General features: G+C 43.1%; 1 protein-coding gene and 1 pseudogene across 1 annotated transcript in view; both read left to right on the plus strand.

The window, feature by feature from the left end:
• The first annotated feature begins 728 nt into the window (after positions 1-728).
• Positions 729-22,180, plus strand: part of PDXK (pyridoxal kinase) — a 46,548-nt gene continuing 25,096 nt past the window's right edge. The window contains exon 1 of the mRNA XM_068685377.1: positions 729-1,029. Coding sequence (XP_068541478.1) covers positions 937-1,029 — 93 coding nt within the window. The 5' untranslated portion in view covers positions 729-936. The remainder of the gene's footprint in view (positions 1,030-22,180) is intronic.
• LOC137858017 (ubiquitin carboxyl-terminal hydrolase MINDY-3 pseudogene) lies at positions 10,275-19,364 on the plus strand (annotated as a pseudogene).

The following is a 22,180-nucleotide window of genomic DNA, read 5'->3' on the forward strand; positions in this document are numbered from 1 at the left end:
TTGCCTGTGATGAGGAGAATATTATTTCATATTGCTGACAAATAATCATGCCATTTCCAGAGTCATTTTACGGCTAAGAAGAACAAGAGCCATCAGGCATGATTTCTTGTTGTGATCTTTGACTGAACACGTGTCAGCCAGCAATGACAAATGGCCAGAGGAAGATGAAGTTCCCAAACACGTTATCAAGCCCCATCTCCGCAGAGCTTTGATGTATTGTGGCACTTGCCAGCCAACACATCTTCTTTTACTCTTTGGCAGCACTCTGAAAGATTTTTTGTCTGTTTGTGTCAATAACACACGATCGCCTTCACTTCAAACACTGACTGCACGCGCTGTGGGCTGTCAGCGCGCCTACAGCTTGGGCTGGCGCACCATGAGGGTGCGTTGAGTATGGGGTCAGCCTGTGCTGTCGGTAGTTTCACAGCACTTTTGGGGTGCCTGAGGTGTAGGGCAGGTGGGACGTGTGGGCTGCCCTCGCCTTCACAGCTCGCTGCCGGGGCGTCGCCACCAAATGGCGGACAGCGTGGGGCAGGTGCGCGGAATGGCGGACCCGGGGGGGGCACGGACAACACACCGGGGGCGTCGAGGCGACCCCGGGCGGCGTGTGGCGAGCGTGAGGCCACAGCGGGCGACCATGCGTGACGGGAAAAGGGGGCGGGCGGCTGCCGGCGCTGCTGCAGGAGGCGGCCCTTAGGTGGCCGCGCCGATCGCCTGACGGCCGCGCCTCCGCCATAGCGCGGCCGCTGAGGGAGAGGAGGAGGGGGACGGGGAGGGAGGGCGAGCGCGTGACGGGCGCGCTCCGCCTCCTGCTCCGGCTCCTCCGGCTCCTGCCGCTGCCCCCCCCGGCCCGGTGCGGGCGGGAGGCGCAGCAGTGAGAGCAGTGAGAGCAGTGTTAGAGCAGTGACAGCAGTGGGAGCAGCAGCAGCAGCAGTAATGGAGCCGGAGCGCGAGTGCCGGGTGCTCTCCATCCAGAGCCACGTCGTCCGCGGCTACGTGGGCAACAAGGCGGCCACCTTCCCCCTGCAGGTGAGCGAGCCCCGCCGCTCCTCCTCTTCCTCCCCTTCCTCTTCCTCCTCCTCCTCCTCTTCCTCCTCCTCTACGGGGCGGGCAGGTGCAGGGGGAGGACGGGGAGGTCGGGGGGCGGACGGGCTCCTGTGTCCTTCCCGCCCCCCCCCCCCCCCCCCCCCACCCCGTCCTTCCTTCGCTGGCCGCTAACGGGAGGCAGCTGCGGGAGCCCTGGCGGCCCCTAAGGGCTTGAAACTGGAAGGGGGCAGATTGGGGATAGGTGTCAGGAGGACATTCGGGGCTGTGAGGGGGGTGAGGCGCTGGCACAGGCTGCCCAGAGAAGCTGTGGATGCCCCATCCCTGGAGGTGCTCAAGGCCAGGCTGGATGGGGCTTTGGGCAGCCTGGGCTGGGGGGAGGTGTCCCTGCCCATGGCAGGGGGGTGGATCCAGGTGGTCTTTAAGGTCCCTTCTGACCCAAACCAGTCTGTGGTGCTGTGATTCTGTCATTGACAGGAGCACAGAATTGCCTGTGGCCCTGCCACCCGCTCTGTGCTGTGGGCTTGTGGCTTACAGAGCTCCCCTTAGGGTGTCCCACGCTGGGGATGGGGAGCTGGGCTTGGTGGCCAATGATATATGCAAGGAGGAGAAAGGAAAGCCCCTCTGTAGTCCTCCTTTCATGGCCAGGTTGTGTAAGGGGACCCTGTCCTCTGTGGCTGTCATGTGCTGGCTTCAGAGCTGCAGAACCACAGAATATCCTGAGTTGGATGGGACCACAAGGGACATCGAGCCCAACTCTTGGCTTCACACGGGACCACCCAAAAATCAGACCACATATACAAGAGCATCATAGAAATCATAGACTTGTTTGCTGAAGCCTAGCTGACAGTGGGAAAATGTTGGTGTGCTTTGAGACAAGCCTTTGTGTGTCTCACTGTTGTCTGTTGTGAAATGCCTCTATCATATGGAACTAATCTGGAGCCTTATCATAAAGAGATCCTTGTTCCTTGACACGAACGTGGGTACACAAAGCTTGCTGTCGAAGAATCTCACTGCCAGAACAGAGTGTGTTGTGACACTGGTTGTCCTCGTACGTACTTAACCAACAGTGGTGTAATCTCGCTTGGCTAGACACAGGAGATGTTATACCCTGATAAATGGTGTGCTTGAGACCAGGCCTGCAACACGTTACGCGTCGCAACCCCTTATCATCAGCACCCAATTGTCTCCTGAAAATTAGTATATGGTCAAGGGTGATGTACACGTGAAGTCCACGTGTTGTAGAGAAATCTGTGTATGTGGAGACCCCTGCCTGAAGAGCTGCCGTGATCTGCAGGCCAGCTATCCCTCCTTTCATAATGGAATGATCTCTAAATTATGCTCCCTGCTCTGCAACCTATTTTTATGGTGACAAAAACATGCAATAGTCCTTATTCCAGTTGTCTTTGTTTTCGTTCTGGTTCTCTTTACTGGTCTGATACCCAGACTTTCTCTGGCATGTGAGCCTCTGTATGGCTTGGCAAGTTGGGTCTGGTGAAGTGTCTTTAGCTCCTGGACTGTGTATTGTTCCTCAGTGCATAGCCTAACAAGAAATTGCTGGAATGGAGGAGGAAGATAGCTGGGAAATGACTGAAGTTGCAAATTTGTATGTAGGCAACCCTTGATGAAGTTGTGCTGACCAGAAAGTTACTTAAACCCTGGTACTGGTGGAACAGTATTGGAGAGAAGTTGCAAGCTGCCACCAAATGAAGCTTTCTTGTTTTTCATGGTGGTGGGTTTTATTTTTTATTTTTTGAACCAAGGAAAGGAATTATAAGCCTAAGTCTCTTAAACTTTTTATATAACAAGGAGACCTAATGCCAGTTCTGAGGATGGGTGCAGATCTTCTTCATGGTTATATTATTTCTTGTTCTTGTTTTCGTTGGTCTTTTGAATCAGCGATGGTTAAATGAGGCTTTCTTTGGAGCTCATCAGCACTGAACTTGCCAGGCAAAACATACGTAGATGTGTGTGTGCGCTGTCTGACAGGCTGAAATCCAGACAAGAGCAGTTCAGGAATCTGCATTTGGACAGCAGCATCCAAATAGAAAACAGGTTGGTTTCCCCCTCTGTTTGCAGACTTCGGCAAAAAGATCACTTGTGTTTGAATGTCTTGATCTTGGGTGGAAGTCTGAAGTTATTCATTGAAAAAAATCCAGTGTAGCAATGTGCACAGCAGAGAACTCTTTAGTGTCCTTTCTTAACTAGTTGTTTATACTTTATCAGGCTTCCAGTACACTAAAAGCTAAAGTATTTAAAAAGTAAGAGCATGGAAGGGCTTGCTCTGTCCAGTATGTAATAAATGCTTTCTGTACAGCAAACACAGCAAAACAAAGAGTTGTATTAATGGAAATAATACAGCTGAGTGAGAAATACTAGAGCCCTTTACACCATTTTAGGATGGAATACAATTATTTGTTTATGTCCTTGGAGATTCTCCATTAACTATTAGGTCTTAGAGGAAATGCATGCTTGGATTTTCCAGGTAGTTAAATACTAGGAGGTGAACTGTGAGTATTTCAATCCATGCATTCAGCCCATTGGGCCTCCCTGAAATTCCAGAAGGAGGTTTGGAAGGACAAGGAAGGCTCCAGAGAAAGTCCCAGCCGATTGATTTCACCTGGGTGCTAGACGTTAGCATTTGCTGGCCTCTGGGTGAGGTCGTGCTCCTGTCTGCAAGCCAGAGACTGTTGGGTTTAGCTTGTGCATGAGTAACAACGACAGCCAAGGGTTTGTGCTTTCTTTTCTTACCTTGTGTTTGTGCTAATGGAACATGATTATGTGTTTTTTTGTTTGTTTGTTTGTTTTGTTTTGTTTTTGTCTGCTCTAACTCAGAGAATTTGAGAAAGAGGGTTTGTCTCTATTTTGAGTATTTAGTTCTTGGCTTCCTTTTCGTACCTTGGAGATGGAGCTAAAAGCATGGAGAAATGCCATACATTATTTAGATCTGGAAGACAAAATTGGCTTCTCCAAACTGTAGGATACCACCATAACAGCTTCTCCAATACAGAATAAGAAGGCCTTTTGAAATTTCTTCAGTGTTTTTCTTCCTTTTTTTTTTTTTTTTTTTTTTTTTTCCCCTGCAGAATGGGAATAATTGTCTGTGCAGGTATTAATAAGGACAGGCAAATCTCATTCTTCTCAGACTAGTTCTCAATGCTTCTCTTCCACAGACAGTAGGGCTGCATTTTTAGTTCCTTAAATTGTAAAAAAGGATGGAAGAACAACTTTGACCAGCACAGATGGTAATTTCCTTGATACTTAAGGGCAGTCTTGAATTGCATTGTTCAGCCATGGGTATAATGTGCTTTCACGTGCTGAGACCAAAACCGTTATAAACCTATCTCTAATGATGATCTGGTGCCTTAGCAAAAAAAAATTGTTTTTTTTTTTTTTTTTGAAACAATGTAGTCAAAAGTATCTGCAGAAGGAGGGAGAAAGAAAGAGATGAAGAGGTGACTGCTTGTTCTGTTATTCAAAAACTACTCCTTTTGCATTAATTCTGTGAGTCAGAAGAAGGATGAATCAAAGATCTTTACAGAATAATTCTGGGAAATGTACCTACTGGCTCACGCTTTTTTTGCTACAGATCAAAGGCTGAAAAAAATAACCCTTAAACAAAAAGTAAATCCAAAGATAAAAGAATATACTTTGTATTTGTAATGTCCAAAAATTGTCCTAAATTACACATCTGAAACAAGAATTGCGGCTTTAGATTCATACTTCAAATTAAGCTACCTTGCCTCAATGTTCCTGTAAGGTAATCAAGGGTCATATGAAGTTTTTTTATTCGTTTGTTTGCTTAAAAAAAAAGGACACTTCCCTTAGGAAGGCTTATTCATATCTGTGTAAGCAGCATTTTCTTGGTATGTCAATGTCAGTACATATAGTTGCAAAAATGCAGTGAAGGCCATGGTCAGGGTGAGACCCTGAAAAAGACTTGTAATCCAAAAGATCCTAATGAGGTGGTTCCACCTGGAAGCCTGAATTTCTAGGAAAAAGCTTTGCCATTGCTTTTCAGATAAAGAACAGAGGATGGCTCTCACCCCATAGGAAGGAGCTCTGATGTCCTGTGAGAGCTTTGATGAACTTCTGAGAAGTTTGTAGCGGATAGACATTAGACCAGCATGGCAAGCTGGCAGGGGAAGACAGGACAGAAGAAAAGACAAGAAAGTGGAAAACTCATTGAGAGAAAAAAAAGGGGGGAGCACTCTTTCAGCTCACAACACTGCTTGAAGACTGAGGTAGTATCCATAACTGCTCCTACAAATCACTGAAGTAAGCTTTTTGTCCCCGAGAATCTCTAGAAACTGAAATTACATGTTTTGAAAGCATAAAATCATTGTGTATTGTCAGCAGTATTTGAACTTCTCCACTGACAACATCATTTGACTTGGTTGATAAAGGATTGTTCCCTTCTTCTTCTAATGTCTCACATCAGGGAGATAGCAAAATATTTCTTGTTCAGTGTTCCACAGCTGAAAGTGAAATTAATGTACTTTCTGGCCTTAAAAGTGTGTTAAGAACAGTGTTTAAAACAAGCAAAAAGAAACAAAAGAGTACACTGAGTTCAAATGAATACTCAAATGAAATGATGAGGTGATCTCAATGTTAACAGTTCGTCATCATCAGCTGATGGTGCTGATTTTAGTTTCAGTTAATGGGAAGTAAAATGTTTATGTGCGTCATTAATTACTCAACCTATACAGTGTGTAACACACACACACAAAAAAAGCATTATAGGTTGTGTAATAGAAGTCATTAATCTCTTACCATCCATTCTGCTGGAGAGTTTATGTAGAGGACGTGGTAGTTCATGTTGTCTGTCATGGCAATCCGGAAATGCTGAGGGATGTTCACACTGGTTAGTTATATATTACAGGTGAAAAACTGAAAAAAAAAAAACATTTTAAGATGCATTAAAATTTATTTTGCAGTGTGTGTTTGGGACTGGTTTACCTTTTTAAAAGGAGATGATAATCAGTTGTGGTAAATACTTGTAACTGACTAATGTTTTCATGGTACATTGTGAAAATTGCAACTGTAGAGGTGCACGTGCTGATATTTGACATAATATTTACACTGTGAGATGTGCTGCAGTGAAGAGCTAGTAGATTTTTTTGACATAAATGTAATCTTTTGATCAAACACAACATAGCAAAGAGGAAAGGTGAAGGCATGGAAAGATGATGACCATTTGGTGTCTGAAAGAAGATGCAAATATTTGACTTCACAGCAAGCAAAATTGCCTTCCCCTGGTCTTCCCACTTTCTTTGGAAAATAAATGGAGCCTCCAAAAAACTGCAAATCTTACAAAAGGACTGGAAAACCTTGCCTAGAGGTGGATCTGCATGGCTTGTATGGAGAATATCATGTGCTCACACAGAGAATCAGTAGCAAGTGTTTACTTGGTTAAGGCATTTCTTATTAGGAAATGGCATTGCATTCTATCCTTAAGGATTGGGTTTTATGATTGTTTGAATATTTGCAGTTATTATGCCTTTTTTCTGCTCCGAATGAAACAGTTGAGAAGTTTTTTCATGTATAAACAAGGACAGATAACTGTCAATATTGGTCACATTTCTGCAAAAATTGAGTTTCGAGTTGAAGTTGATTTCATTGATATTATTTTATAAAAAAATACACATTTACTTTATATTTGTAGTAGTTGAAATGTACTAAGGTGTATTAAACATAAAAGTATAATTTGAAGTATAAAACGAATCTTGAATTGTACATATGAAGATGGTAAAAAGATATACGTGAGAAAAACAGGAGACATGCAAAGCTACCGATACTTTTCTAAAATCTGACTTTCAGTAAAACGTTGTTTGTTTTCATCTTTTCTGTTTGCATCCCAAAACACTGGTCACCTTTCCTTGAGGAGCCTCTTTAGTCATTTCAGGTGAAGGACACAGCATCACCCATGGCCAACTGAACACAAACCAGGCAGGTATTTTTAGACTCTTCAGACACAAAAAACGTAAGTGAAAGTTCCACTTCAGTTGCTTGTGTTGTGTGAAGCGCTGGCTCGAGTTGGTGAAGCAAGGTTAATGCGAGGAGTCTGACAGCAGCCCTGGTACAGAACATGCCAGTTCTTCTGAAACTACTGTCTGTGGGAGCATGTGCCTCCATGTAATACTCTACAGAGGAGAGAAAAATGAAGCAACCAAAGAAAACTGTCGATGAGCGTAACGCTTGAAACATGCCAAGAAGATCCATGTTGATGGATAATATGCGTCCCAGCAGAAGCCAGGCTAGTTCATCATCTTGTGGCTTGGCAGCACCGGGGTAACTTGTCATAGCAAAAAGTATTACAGAGCTGAAATTTGGCTGTGCTGAACTATGTGATATTTTTCAAGCCTTTGTCCTGGACTTGTATGTATTGATGCTAATTCATCTGTGACACCTCTGAGCTGCAGTTCTCCTAACATCTGGAACAACTGTGAATAGAGCAGAAGAGAGACCTGTGGTGCCAAAAGCTCTTATGTGGTTCATTTAAAAAACAACTCCCTTCACCTTCTGACATCCTATGCAAATTTTAAGCATGTCCTCTGGATTGGGCTGCCATTACTAGCAGCAGAAATCCTTCCATAGTGGTTTTAATTCACTTTCTTAGGAATGCAAAGCACTTCGTGCCAGAGGAATGTGGTGGCTTAAGCTAGTGCTAGAGTGTGCTGAAAATGGTAGAGTCTGCCTTGTGGCAGAACAAAAGCTGGGGATGCAGCTTCTGATCTGTAGGTGCAGTGGTTCCTGAAAGCAGAAGTAAATGATATTCCTGACCAGTGGAAACTTTCCAGTCTGATCACGGTTGCTCCCCTTTTCCCCACTCTAGGGCCCAGTAATATTTTACTCCTCAGAAGGGGATATATGGAAATCTCAAGCAAAGATGACAGAGCTATTTCCTTTGCCTTGGTGCTCACCTCAAAGGGGCTCTACTTTTGTTTGTTAGTTTATTTAGTGTTAACACTAAATGATTTAGTTTTCTTCCCGAATCTTATGGTGCTTGTCTGTAGCTCCTGCGCGTGGTATTTCTGTTCCCCATCTTCTGTAAAGTGGGAAGAAAAAAAAAAAAGAGCTGTAACAGAAACAAATGTTGGCTAAATTCTCAAAATTTGATACTATTTTTGCAGAATTATATGCCAGAATTTATGGTGATGCATTTAGCAGTTTAGCCTAAATCTAGTCAATTTATATATATTCCAAATCTGTGTAACTTCATGTATTTTACAGCAGTTGTTGTGGGTGATGAGTACTACTGAAGAAGTTCAGGCTGAGGGAAGTCTTTTCCAGTCCAGTCTACTCATCACCGTGTGGTTACTCTCACTTCTCTGCACCTTTCTCACAGGTACCAGGCACCGTGTTACCTGTGGAAACCATCAGACACTCTCAACAGCTGAAAGAAACAAAAAAAGTTTAGAAAATGAACAGAACTGAGGCCGGCAGGGATGGTATTTCTTGTAGCACGGAAATTATTCACTGACGCTGTTTGTGGACCAGCACAAGCTACAACCTGTGCCACAGCTCATTCCTTTTGTAGTCAAATACTGCCAGGAGCTTTAAATCAGGGGTTCTTGTTTATGTTCTTACTCTACTTACTGGAAGTAACATTGTGCTTCTCGTTCATGTGACGACAAAATAAATATAAGGCAACTCAGTAGTGTTAGGTTACGGGGCCTCTAGGGTTTAGTTTCATGACCTGCTGGAGCGAGTAGCAAAGCCAGCTTTAGCAACTCGCTCCTCCCTTACCAACACCAGCTGCTTCTTCCACCTGCACAATTTATCCATCCACTTCAGTTCTTCAAGGAAAGTCATTTTGTGAGGCCATGGGGTTAAACTGCTCTGAGGAGCCATCCCAGTTATAAATTGATCTAGTTTCCTGATCCAGTTCACTGCACAGCCCCACAGACAGTTCCTATGGTGTAACTGAGACGTCAGAGGTCAGGAACAAGCCTCGGGCTCCTGCACCTGGCATCGGCCCCAAAAGAAACTTCCTCAAAGGATGCTCATTTCAGACATCTGCTTGCTCCGAAGGAGCTGGTGAGACCTTCAGCTGTTCTCTAGAAGCTTCATGCTGTCCCTGTGACCTTGGTGTGATCTTCACAAAAAATGATGCCTTTTTTCAGGAAGTCGTGTTCTGTTCTGTTTTTGCAAGTATTTGTTATCTTGCACTTTAACATCTGATATTGTGGTAGGAGAGTGGGATCCTTTCATAGTCTACCTAAGAAGGCCAAGTAGTGTGTACGTGCTGGGTAAAACAAATCCCTGTCTTGCAATATAGCTCCAACCCTCACCTTGAGTGCACACAACGTGCCTGCCAAGCGTTGTTAACAGACTGGCAGTTGGAGAATTATCTGTACCAAATGCGAGCAGCAGGATTAAACATTAAATAAAATTCAGAGGAAAGTATTGTGCTGTTGCATCACACCCGCACACACCTCAGTCACTAAAATAAGCAAGAGCTTAAGCCCATGCCTCAGCACTTGGAGCTATTGCTGCTGTGTGGGTCTGCCTCTCCTCATCAGTGTTTGTCAAGTTACTTGTGTAGCACGTTGTGCCTGATGCCAGTTGGCAAGAGTTTGCAGTGACACGTAGGATGTTGTTGTCAGATTGCATCCGAGTGTAGAAGAAAGTAGCATGAATGTAACAAATGTGAAATTTGCAGTGAACCTGCAGATTTTATTACTCTTCTGAAGCATGGATCATAGAATCAGGGAATGGGTTGGCATGGAAGGGACCTTAAGGACCACCATGGGCAGGGACACCTCCCCCCAGCCCAGGCTGCCCACAGCCCCATCCAGCCTGGCCTTGAGCACCTCCAAGGATGGGGCACCCACAGCTTCTCTGGGCAGCCTGTGCCAGCGCCTCACCACCCTCACAGTGAAGAATTTCTTTCTAATATCTGATCTAAACCTACCCTCTTTCAACTTGACACTGTTACCCTTTGTCCTGTGACTCACAGATGAACTGCAACTGCTCTATCTGGTGTCAGTATCAAAAGTCACTGCTACCTCATAGTAAAGAGGGACTAAGAAAGGAGGGGAAGAATGTATTTCTTGGGTGGAAGGCAGTCAGATACCCAAAGCACCACCACATTCTCCTTTTTTTTGTTTGTTTGTTCTTTACTGGAATAACAAAGGGGTAAACACTGATATTTCCTTGCCTTCCATTACCTTAGCCCTTATAAATAAGCGTCTTGCTGATTTGTATCATCACTTGACCCCACCTCCTGTGTGCAGGAAGGTTATCAGAGAGCTGTACTACACATCCTTTGACTGCAGTTGGGCTGATCCTGAACTGAACTGGTGTAATGCATAGAGTAATGTTGAAGGGCTTGTGCATCTGCAGATACAGGAGGGTGTTTGAGTAACCTTGAATGAAACTTTCTGGAATACATGAACAGGCAACAGTAGTTTTTTTTTAACGTTGATGGAATCTCTGAGATGCTGTGAGGTTGGCTCCTATTTGAAATCTCCAAAGTTCCCCGTCTGGATACTTGGCAGTGAAGTAAACCTCACAGTGTTTTTTGCCAAGGATTTGGCCCTTGATGCTCCTAAAGGCCCTTCAGAACACGCCAGAAGGGTTTTCCAAATGTATGAGCCTGAGAATAATGGCTTTATACCTGACACTCTCCTAGAAGACATAATGAAGTGTCTGGACCTTGTTTCAGGTCCTGACTATGTAAACCTTGCAAAGATCAAATTAGGCCCAGAAGGACTGGGCATCATATTAGCAAGTCCCTTTCTGCAATAACTTTTCCCTGAACCAGGATCCAGAGTTCCAGATTCATTCACTGTTTACCACTGCAATAGATTGAAGTGATCCAACTATAACAAAAAGGTCATGGATGTAGAAGGCACAGCAGTTGATACGGGTTTTGAAGAGCCAGTGCTACAGGCTGAGGGCACTCCTGTAAAGCACTGCTTGCAAACCAAATGGATATAGATAGAATTACTACAATCTACAGATCAATCTCCTTCCTTAAACGGATGTGTTTCATTTAAACCATTGAAAAAATGCTGGTGATGTAGAACAAGGAATTTGTTGGTGCTGAACAAAATGGCTTAGAGGGAATTCTGTTGGAGACATATCATACTGTCTTCTTAGTACCTTATATTGAGTAGATAACAATGCAAACCAATCTGTCAGGGTGGAAAGTAAAACTAAGTGATCTGGTGAATTTGCTCCAAAGCATTATTGTGTCTTTGAGGCTCATTTGAAGGAGCATTGTTAAGGCAGCATTATCCTTCTCTTGAATTTGGCCTGATTATGTTTCAGGTACATGCTGGTGTTGTGAGCCTGTTTAGACAAATCAAGGAATACACTATCTGAGAACAAATTCACTGCAGTTTCAGGCTGTTCCAGTCTTTTCTGGTCAGACGGTCTTGATCTTACAGCTAGCTCTGTCCATCTACAAATTCTCAATTCGCATGTACCGATTTTGCCGGAGCACTTTGACAAAAATTGCAGTCTGCTCTGGAAGAAGAGAGGGGCATTGATGTGCTGCTCCAGTCTTCACTATGTCCTCTGTCACGAGCAGTGCTGAAGTCAGCTTGTACATCCTGCAGGTTGGTATGCAGCTGGTCAGAGGGGAAAAGGGGATGGCACTCCAGAAGCAGAAGTAATAATAAGGCTACCTGAAGTGATCATCTTTTTGGCTGGTATGTGCTTAGGTGTTGAACGTGGGAACTTGTGGACAGAGAGCAACAATGAACGATGAAATAAATGGGTGGCCACATGCATGAAATATTCCACACTGCTTCATGCCCAGCTTCATCTCACCTGCATTCTTTTGTAACTGGAAACCTAACTTGGGAAGGAAAGAAAACAGCGTAAAAGATGCATCAGGTTTGACCTGAGAATGCAAGAAGTTGAGGTTCAGGTAGAGAAAGGCGTGGTGGTTTGGGGTTTTTTAGGGATTTTTTTTTCTTACTGTGAGGGTGAACAGTTCTAACCAGGTAGTTTATTTGTATATACTTGGTTTTTTAATTGTGTTAGTCTTTGTATAGTGTATTTTATTTTAAAGTGAATAAAAGTAGTCTTTTTAACAAGTATCAGAGACTATCCCAGTACTGTTTTTCACATCTGTTTTAGCCTTTCTTGTATTTCTGGTACCTGCCTTTATGAAATTACTTTTTCTCAAGGTCATCTGCTGTACATTTTGTTTGTTTTTATTGTCTGTTTTGTGATGGTCTGTTTCTAACCCCAGGATTTTAAGTGGCCTTGTTGGTACCTGGCTCCAAATCATAGAATCATCAACAATTACCTCCAGCATCGCTGTTTCTGAGCCAGTTTATATGCTCTTGTATTTTTATCTTGGAACAGTATCTCCAAAGTCTTAATGATTTTTCTTTGCAGTGCCTTGTCAAGTGTTGTACTAAAATACGGCTCTATTATACCTACAGAGTTCTCATTATCTGCTTGGTATGGATTATTAAAAGCTCAGAAGGAGAAAAAAAGATTGGGTTAGTCAATAGCAATTTTAAGTTCAGTTTATCAACCCACGCCAGCCATTATGCCTGCTTCCCTAGTTGCCAGGACATGCCTTTTCTTTTCCCCAGGTTCCTTTTTCCCAGCTGAATTTGTGTTCTGATTTTCTATATCCAGTACAATTGTATGTTTTGTGGTCCTGTATCAAATGGAAGGAGCTGCAATTAAGTGAAAGAGCTGGCACACAGACGGTGAGAGGTGCAAGCAGCAACTGGAAAATCCTTTCTCTTTCCCCTGCTCCAAATTAACGTGATGACAAGTTTAAAAAGCTAAACTGTGTTTCTGCTCCAGATCTAAAGGAATACAGCGGAGAAATGATGTTCACTGGAACGACAGTGATGGCTGTATGAGATAAAGTCCCAAACTGTAGCACGTCTATGCAAACCTCTTGTAATACACTGGATACTTAAGAATGTGTCGTGGCCTGGTACAGAGACTTTTTTACTGGAAAGTAGCGCTGCCATTGCTTAGCAGGGGAAAAAATACACAAACCCAACTCAATTAACCAGTTTGACAGGGTAAATTTAACTGTGGCATTAATATTAATGTTGTAAATGACTTTAATAACTTTCAATTAAGCTCAGTATTAATATATCTAAAAAAATGGGATGGCATGGTTTTGGTTGATGCGGTAGAGTGATTCTGTAAATGAACACAGGTTTAAGGACACACCACAAGATTTCTTGAATATCCTTCAGTAATTCTGTCTACTTAAAACTCTGTAATCCCACTTGTGTAAGTATGTTTTCATGCTATAAAGCTTGCACAGAAATCTTATAAAGCTGTAGAACAACCCTATGCATATCCTGTTCATGGCAGTAAAGCCAGCTGGGATCTAAATGTGGGTGAGGAGGACGGAGGGCCCTGGGAAGAAGGCATGATCATATAGCAGGGCTTTTTTGGGGTTTTATGTTGCTGTGTGAGAGAAAGGCCCTCAGAAGTTAATGAGACATGCCTTGTGCAGTCCTGAGCAGGGCAGCTTTTGCTCTCAGCACCTACATCTTGCTGCTGATGGGCTCGTGCTTAATGGTTTTCAGGTGCTGGCCCCTCGCATGGGGCACCACACACACTCTGCTAATGCACCCCTCTGCCTTTAGCTACTTTTTTGGCTCAGGACCATTTATTCAAGTGCTTTATGCCAATTCACCTTAATGTTGACTTTCCTTATGACAGCTGTATTTGTGGAGGCAGGGAAGACTGTAATTAGGTAATTATTAAGTGTTTGTTAATTAAAATTCACAGTCACCGTTAAGATGTTTGTGTTGGCATGAACTTCACATTCTGACGCTTAATAAAAAGTGTGTGTGTGTATGTCATGTGCTTCCATTAGCTTCTGGAAATTCAACATTACGTTTTGTTTTGAGTATATTGGCAGGCTTTCATAAAAAGCCGTGAATTCGTGGGGAAAAATAGAGGGGTTTCAAGTCTGATGTAGTTGTTGCAGCAGCAGGTGGCATGGTCTCTGTTCTGAAAAATGGAAGTACGATACCATACGCGTTGTATGGTACCGTGCAGATCAGTACAGCACACAGATGGAGTAGGAATAGCGCAGGACAGTTGATTCTGCACATCATAAATCCCACAAGCTGTTCTTTACAGGGAGCAGGGTCTTGTTCCAAGCTGTATGCTTGCTTACAAGTGTGGAAGGAACGGGGCACGGGCATATTGCATCGGAGGTCAAGTGATGCCAGCTTAAACACGAGGCTTTGCAGAGTGATGGTGCCATTTCTTGTCACTGTCTGCTGCTAATATTGTTTCAGAGGAGCTTAACACTTGACCAGTTCTCAGGGCTGTAAGAAGTCATGCATTTTTAATGCTTGAAAGTATTTGGAACAGGATTTATTTTTCACAACCCCCATTACGGAAATTTGTAGTAGTGCTGTGTTTAATGATAGCAGGATGATAAACCACGTCCTCCAGATGTCTTCCTTCTACTTCTTGAAAAGGCAGCACCGTGGTTAGAAAAGATTTGGAAGTACAATATCCAGAGGTTAGATTGTGATGATCTAGTTGTGCTTTACAACTTGTGTATCTTGATCAAGAGCCCAGACAGCTGAGAAACCTTCTAGTAGCGCTAAGTTTGTTTTGACCAGGAGGAGGAGTGCATACACTGAGATGTTTGAACACAGTATACTCTTTTAGGACTGGTTTAAAACCACATCCTACCATCTGTGATGCTTCCTTGCTACTCAGAGTCTCCACAAGGATGTGTTTTCTCTGCAGAGCCAATCACTCTACATTCAAGCAAGAGATTTTTGTGGAGCATGGTAGGTCAGACCATTTGCTAACTTGCGAGAGAGTTGCCTCACCATCACGAAGTGAAAGCAGTGAGATCTGCCTGGATTTCGTGACTTTGTGAATCATTCCCAGGTATCCCATTCCCAGGCAGCTGAAGTTAGTGACTGTTTCTGAAAATATACCTGCATGTAGATCTTGCCCAATACAGGAAAATAAATTAGTAGTACAGTGGAGTTTACTTATCTCAATCTGTGCTTAGGAATTCTGCACATAATTCACCAGCTACTTTTTTAGGCTCTATCTGGATGGGTTTGATTCGCTTGTCTAATCTATGTTAACCTTCTCGCTATTATTAATATTTACTGCTGCTTTACTCAAGCTCACCAGTCCGTTTCCACCCATTGGCATAAAGGACGTTGTCTACCTTTGATGGTTCATCATTTAAATGCTCATTGAAAGTCTCGTCATCTTTTCATAAGCTTTCTATATAATATTCATATATAGTTAAAACTAGAAGAGTTGATATGCAAGGGAGTTAATGCTGAATTTATTTCTGGGAGAACTAGCTGCATTGAAGTCAAATCCTCCTTTCAAAAGTGGAGTCCAAAAGTCTTGCTTAGCTTGAGCATCTAGGTAGCAGAATTTATTTAGCAGAATCTTGTCCTTTCTTTCTCCTTAGCCAATGCCATTTTCTTGCCAAATTGCATTTCCCTTGGAAATAAAATCACCTTTTAGAGTTGTGAACAAATAATTTGTATAGCAAGATTTTCACCAGTGACACATTTGTAACTCAGATCTGGATGTGAAGCTCTAATTTTACATGCAAGAAATGAGGTACCTTGTGTTCACAATAAATGAATTTTCATGAATGATAGACTGAGCTTGGTTTACAGTTCTGACTTCTGATATTTCCTCTGGATTTGTGGTTTACAAACTTTCAGGGTTATGGGATCACTTGGAAAAATTGGTTTTGCTGTGTTTGTCTGGTATGGTAAAACCAACATTTTCCAAAATCAAGAACTTTGAAGAAACTGGAGACTTTGGATGGATGTCTCTGTCTTGCTTCATGAAATACAGGTAGCAACCTGTGAACGTTTATTAGGGGACATGAGTAATATGGAAGAAACGTGTATGCAGTTTACATAGCCTTATATAATCTATATAAATTATATAAATAATAAAATTTTTCCCTCACATTGCTTTTCTTTCTCCCTCACATTGCTTTTCTTTCTGCCTTTCACTCATTGTTGCAGATTTTTCCTCCAGCTTGAGTTGCAGTACTGCTTGGTGTTCTTAGTTTTGGACTGTAAAATGAAACACTGTTGTAGGCACGTACAGACTATGTTGCAAAGTAGAGAGGTATTTTTAATTGAGTTTCATTCCAGCAGAACTAGGTCATTGTTCTCTAAGATTGTCTGAATTAAGTACAAACTACAGCATTCTAGTTAAATCGGTCCATTGCTCGTTTAACAGCGAAGAACACAATGTCTTTACTGACAAAGCCAGCATAGTTACTAATGTAAACATACCATGGTGCTGGATTTTATCCTTCTAACTAAAATTTTAGGATGGGAAGCAGGTGATGATACATTTGGTGTCATTTACATGTGGATACACACAGATCTGTCTTCCTTTTTTTTTTTTTTTTTCCAAACTGAATGCAAAAAGAGAAAAGCATAAGTTTGGAATACTTTGAAGTATGACACTTTTGAAAACTTTTTTAACTTTTTTAATTTTTTTTTTCTCCAGAGAAGCATGGTAAAATTGCGGTACAGATTTTATGCAGACACAGCTACAGTAACAGCTTTTATCATTTCTCAAAAGCATTCCTCAGAGTAAATAAAACTATTAAATGAGAATTCATATTGGTATTTACTCTGCAGCACAGCTAATCTTGCAAGTTAGCCGTTTTGTGTCTCAAGTGATATTACCAATCATACAGCAAATAGGATTATGAGTTTAAAATGGTTTCTTTTATTTGTCTTCAGACCATTGGTACATAATGTGGTTTATACAAATATAAAAATAAAACTTAGCAATTTTTAAAGCTGAATTTGAGATGTTACATTCAAAATCTTCAATATCTCTGTTGCTACAGTCACGTTTTCTGTAACATAGAACAGTTTTCTTGTTTTGACAATCCTCCCTTACACAACAGGCACAACTTTTACCTCCTGAAGGAAACGTATGTTTCTAATCTGTCATTTCTAACAGTCTTTGTTACGAGCTCTTTGCAGTGTGTTACTAGCTCTTTGCAGTGAGGGGATGGCATCTTTCAGTGTATGTATGATTGAAAAGTTTGTTAGAATGGAAAGGAAGACAGTAAATTTTAAACAAAGCTTTATCTCACCAAGAAATGAATTAACATTGGCAAATCCAAAAGGTTGCATTTTTGGAGGTGAACCAGAACTGGGAACTAACTGTGTATATATTTATGCAGCAAGATCTTTTCTATTTGGGACTTCAGGGAAATCTTTTTTTTTTTTTTTTTTTTTTTGGTCCTCTTATTTGCTTGGATGTAAGTTTAAATTACTTCTGTGCTTTAGGAAAGCGAGGTTTTTGGTTCTTTTTTTCCGAAAAGAGTCAACATTTTAAAATGTTGTTCATGTGTTTTAAAGTATCTTCTTTATTATTGTGTTCTTTTTCTCTTGAACCCCCTCGGTAGCTGGAAGATGTGGACCTGGTGCTGCACAGGTGATGCAGCTCCTGTTCCTGAGGCTGGAAGGGCAGTTTGTGCACTGGGGGCTGACAGGGCTGGATGACATTTGGCCCTTTCCTTCAGTTATTTGTGAGGAAGAGCTCAGCCTCATGCATAATGTTGGAGTATGTTTTTCGTGCCAGCTCTTTCTTGAAATGCATTCTGCTCCAGTGTGTGTATTTTATTTAATCTTCCAAATATTTTCCTGAAATCTGTCATTCAGCTCTGCCAGCCATGCCTTCCAAACACAAGACTCCTCTATTCTTGATGTTTCATGATGTAACTTTAGAAATGTAACAGTTCTGCCTCCTTTGGTGAAGATACTTTAAAAAAAAAGTTGGAATTGCCCATTTCCCTCCGAGACTTGTGTCAAAGTAAACGTCACTATATGACGTGATAGAGGCAACCTGAGTTTCTTAACTTTGTCTGACGTGTTTAGACTGGAGGCTGAGAGATTTGGGATGAACTCAGTCATCTCTTTCCTTTGAAGTGTGCTTATCATCCTTACCCAAACGGGCTGTGGGTATAGATCCGCTCAGGATTTGCAGTTCTGTGGGCAAATGATACTTATACAGACTGACAGCAGAAGGAGGGGATGGAAAGCAGGAAGTGATCTGTGATGAGAGACCAGGTCGTCTGAAAAAGCGGATAAGGATAATGTGGGAGATGTGTGTCCCTGGTAGTCGGAGCCTGGACACTTGCAAAGTACCTGCCAAAACCCACATTTCCAAAACCTGAGGCAGGATTGTCACCATAGGACCCTTCTGAGAGCGGGACAGGGGAAGCAACACCAGGTACACACTATTTACAAGCAGGTATGGAGAAGCAGTAAATGAAGCGTTATTGTACATTCCAGAGTAAGTTCAGTCCCCACACTAACCAAATAGAATCACAGAATCGTTATGGTTGGAAGAGACCTCCAATATCACCTGATCCAGCCATCCCCCTACCACCAATGTCACCCACTAAACCATGTCCCTAAGCACCATGTCCAACCTTTCCTTCAACACGCCCAGGGACGGTGACTCCACCACCTCCCTGGGCACCCAGTTCCAACACCTGACTGCTCTTTCTGAGAAGAAATGCCTCCTAATTTCTAACCTAAACCTCCCCTGGTGCAACTTGAGGCCATTCCCTCTAGTCCTATCACCAGTTACCTGTGAGAAGAGGCCGACCCCCAGCTCCCCACACCTTCCTCTCAGGCAGTTGTAGGGAGCAATGAGGTCTCCCCTGAGCCTCCTCCAGTTCCCTCAGCTTCTCACAGGACTTGTGCTCTAGGCCCTTCACCAGCTTTGTCGCCCTTCTCTGGACACCTTCCAGGGCCTAGTTTCTGAAGGAGTTAGTTCTGATGTAGGCAAAATCCAAGCAGAGTGATTTCCTCCGGTTTATTTACATGGAGGTGAGAGGAACACATGCGTGCATATACACACACAGAGAAGAGTGGGTGTTTTAGGATCCAGAGTTGGGCCATTTTGTGTACGTAACAGGCTGATAAGCCAAGAAATTCAGGGAACAGTAGAAACGTGGTGTATCAGTGGGTATGAGGTGAAACTGTCGCTATGTCAGTACAGGCATTTGTCACACTGGTGGAGCGGGCAAAGTGGCACGTGTGGCTTCTGCCGTATTTATCAAGCCAAGCACAGGGACAGCTGCACACGTCAGTGAGCCATGATAAACCATTACCAGCTTGAGGTTGTGCTCTGGTGACTGAACACCACAAAACTGCTCTATGGATCTAACTTTATAGTTACTTGCCATTTCACCTGCAGTTTTTGCTGAATTACTGCATTTTGATTGCCTATAAAATTAGGGGAGGTGCTGAGGTGACAATTTAACTGGCATTTATGCACGTATTTACTTCAGAAACATGAACGTAGATTTGTTTCTGTTTGTAGAGAAGACAGTAACCAAAATGGATTGATTTTCAATAAGTGAATTAAAATAAGTAATTTAAATCTGTTTCATGTTAATCACAGAATCACAGAATTTTTCTAGGTTGGAAGAGACCTCAAGATCATCGAGTCCAACCTCTGACCTAAAACTAACAGTCCCCACTAAACCATATCCCTAAGCTCTACATCTAAACGTCTTTTGAAGACTTCCAGGGATGGTGACTCCACCACCTCCCTGGGCAGCCCGTTCCAATGCCTCACAACCCTTTCAGTAAAGAAATTCTTCCTAACATCTAACCTAAAACTCCCCTGGCGTAACTTTAGCCCATTCCCCCTCGTCCTGTCACCAGGCACATGGGAGAACAGGCCAACCCCCACCTCGCTACAGCCTCCTTTAATGTACTTATACAGAGCAATAAGGTCACCCCTGAGCCTCCTCTTCTCTAGGCTGAACAAGCCCAGCTCCTTCAGCCGTTCCTCATAGGACTTGCTCTCCAGGCCCCTCACCAGCTTCGTCGCCCTTCTTTGGACCCGCTCAAGCACCTCGATGTCCTTCTTGTAGCGAGGGGCCCAAAACTGAACACAGTACTCGAGGTGTGGCCTCACCAGAGCCGAGTACAGGGGGACGATCACCTCCCTAGCCCTGCTGGTCACAGTGTTTCTGATACAAGCCAGGATGCCGTTGGCCTTCTTGGCCACCAGAGCACACTGCTGGCTCATATTCAGCCGACTGTCCACCATCACTCCCAGGTCCTTCTCTGCCTGGCAGCTCTCCAACCATTCCTCTCCCAGCCTGTAGTTCTGCTTGGGGTTATTGCGCCCCAGGTGCAGGACCCGGCACTTGGCCTTGTTGAACTTCATACAGTTGACCTCAGCCCATCGGTGCAGCCTATCCAGATCCTCCTGCAGAGCCTTCCTACCCTCGAGCAGATCGACACACGCACCTAGCTTGGTGTCATCTGCAAACTTACTGAGGGTGCACTCAATGCCGTCATCCAGATCATTGATGAAGATGTTAAAGAGGACCGGCCCCAGCACCGAACCCTGGGGGACGCCACTAGTGACTGGCCTCCAACTGGACTTGGCTCCATTCACCACAACTCTTTGGGCCCGGCTATCCAGCCAGTTTCTAACCCAACGAAGCGTGCGCCAGTCCAAGCCAAGAGCAGCCAGTTTCTTGAGGAGAATGCTGTGGGAGAATGCTGTGGGAAGAAGCAAAGAAGCAAAAAAAAAAAAAAAAAAAAAAAAAAAGAAGCAAAAAAAAAAAAAAAAAAAAAAAAGATAAAAATAAATTTAGTCCTGTTTTGAATTTACTCAAACCAGAACTTCAGTACAAATTAGACAGTGTGACACAGTAGACTAACACCATCATGTGATTGTTACAGGGACCTTAAAGGTTTTTAAGCTTTTTTAGTCTGTTTTGTGGTGTTGAGAAGTATTTTACCACATGTGCAGCTAAGCTAACCTGACATCTAGCTGTCTCTGGGAGAGATGACCTCTTTTATATTAATGCTTCTGCTGGCTGAAGCAGGTAAACTGGCCAACCCAAACCAAAAAATTCCTAAGCCTAGAGACAAGTCTGTTGAGAAATGAAGTGATACCTAGTGCTGATGGAGAGAGCAAAGAGGGCGGCTCTTGGTGGTGGCAGGCAGCTGTTGGAGTGGCTATCCATGCTGCAGAACAGCCCTCCCTGCAAGATCTGCATGTGCTCGCCTTCCCCGAAGCACCATGTGTAAACCTGGTGAGTTAGGAGTCACAGAAAGCCTGTTCTGACATACCAGGTGATAAGCAGTTGAAGAGATGTGATCTAAGTGTTGCACAGGGATGGGTTAATTCCCAGTTATTGCCAAGATGTTGGAAGGAAACTACAATTTCTTAGTTCTGTTCTTTGCCAGGAGGGGAACTGAATCCGGGGTGACAATCTTTTAGAGGCAGTGCTCTCATTTATTTCTTTGCAGAGCACATGCAGACATCAAGGGTAAGGTCGTAGCGCTATTGCCATGTTCTCACCTTGTTCATTCCTTGGTCTTTAAAATAAAATCTACCAAGAGGAAACAAGAAACTGGAGCAAGAGTAGAAGCTGAATTTAATTTTAACTTGATCAGGCTGAGACAACCCACCATTCTGTCTGTCATTAATGTAAGATTACTTAGCTGCCTAGTTAACAATGAACAGAAAGCTTTATTAAATATTGCAGTAAGAGACTTAGTAAAACGGGCTCAGACACTGAGCTGTAGCACGACAGAAATGCAGTGCCTGCAGGCAGAAGGAGCTATCCATTGCAGCACGTACATCCATCTTGTAATGACCCAGGGTTTGAAATAAGGGGCTTGTTACCTAATGGCTTTATGTGAGGGACCAAGTACAAGCACTGAGGAAATCTCATGTCTGCTACAATACACCCAGAGATTTTTAATGCATGTGAAGGGGTTGCCTTCGTGATGAAAAGAGAGAGAGATGTGCTTCTCAGTGAAAAACGTGACTGCTAAAAGCCTCATCTATTCATTCCCCCCTCCTCAGCAAATTGCCTGAAAATGGATCATAAACAGTGATGCATCATTACTGTTATCTCCTGGTATGACTCACTGAGCCATATATAGCAGCTCTTCTTTTGAGGAGAATTCTTACTCAGAGCAAGTAGGATGTGAAAGCAAATATTAAATGTCAGACTGTTATGTCACTGCTGCATTAGAATTTCTCTGGTTGTAGATAAAAATGGCTTGAACAGTAATCCCTAATTCTATTGAACAGGTATTATCAAGCAAATAATCCTCGTTAGTTTTCTCCTGACTTGGTGTTCTTATTTTCAAAATATTTA

Source organism: Anas acuta, chromosome 1, assembly GCF_963932015.1.
Source record: "Anas acuta chromosome 1, bAnaAcu1.1, whole genome shotgun sequence".
In the NCBI taxonomy this organism is placed as follows: Eukaryota; Metazoa; Chordata; class Aves; order Anseriformes; family Anatidae; genus Anas; species Anas acuta.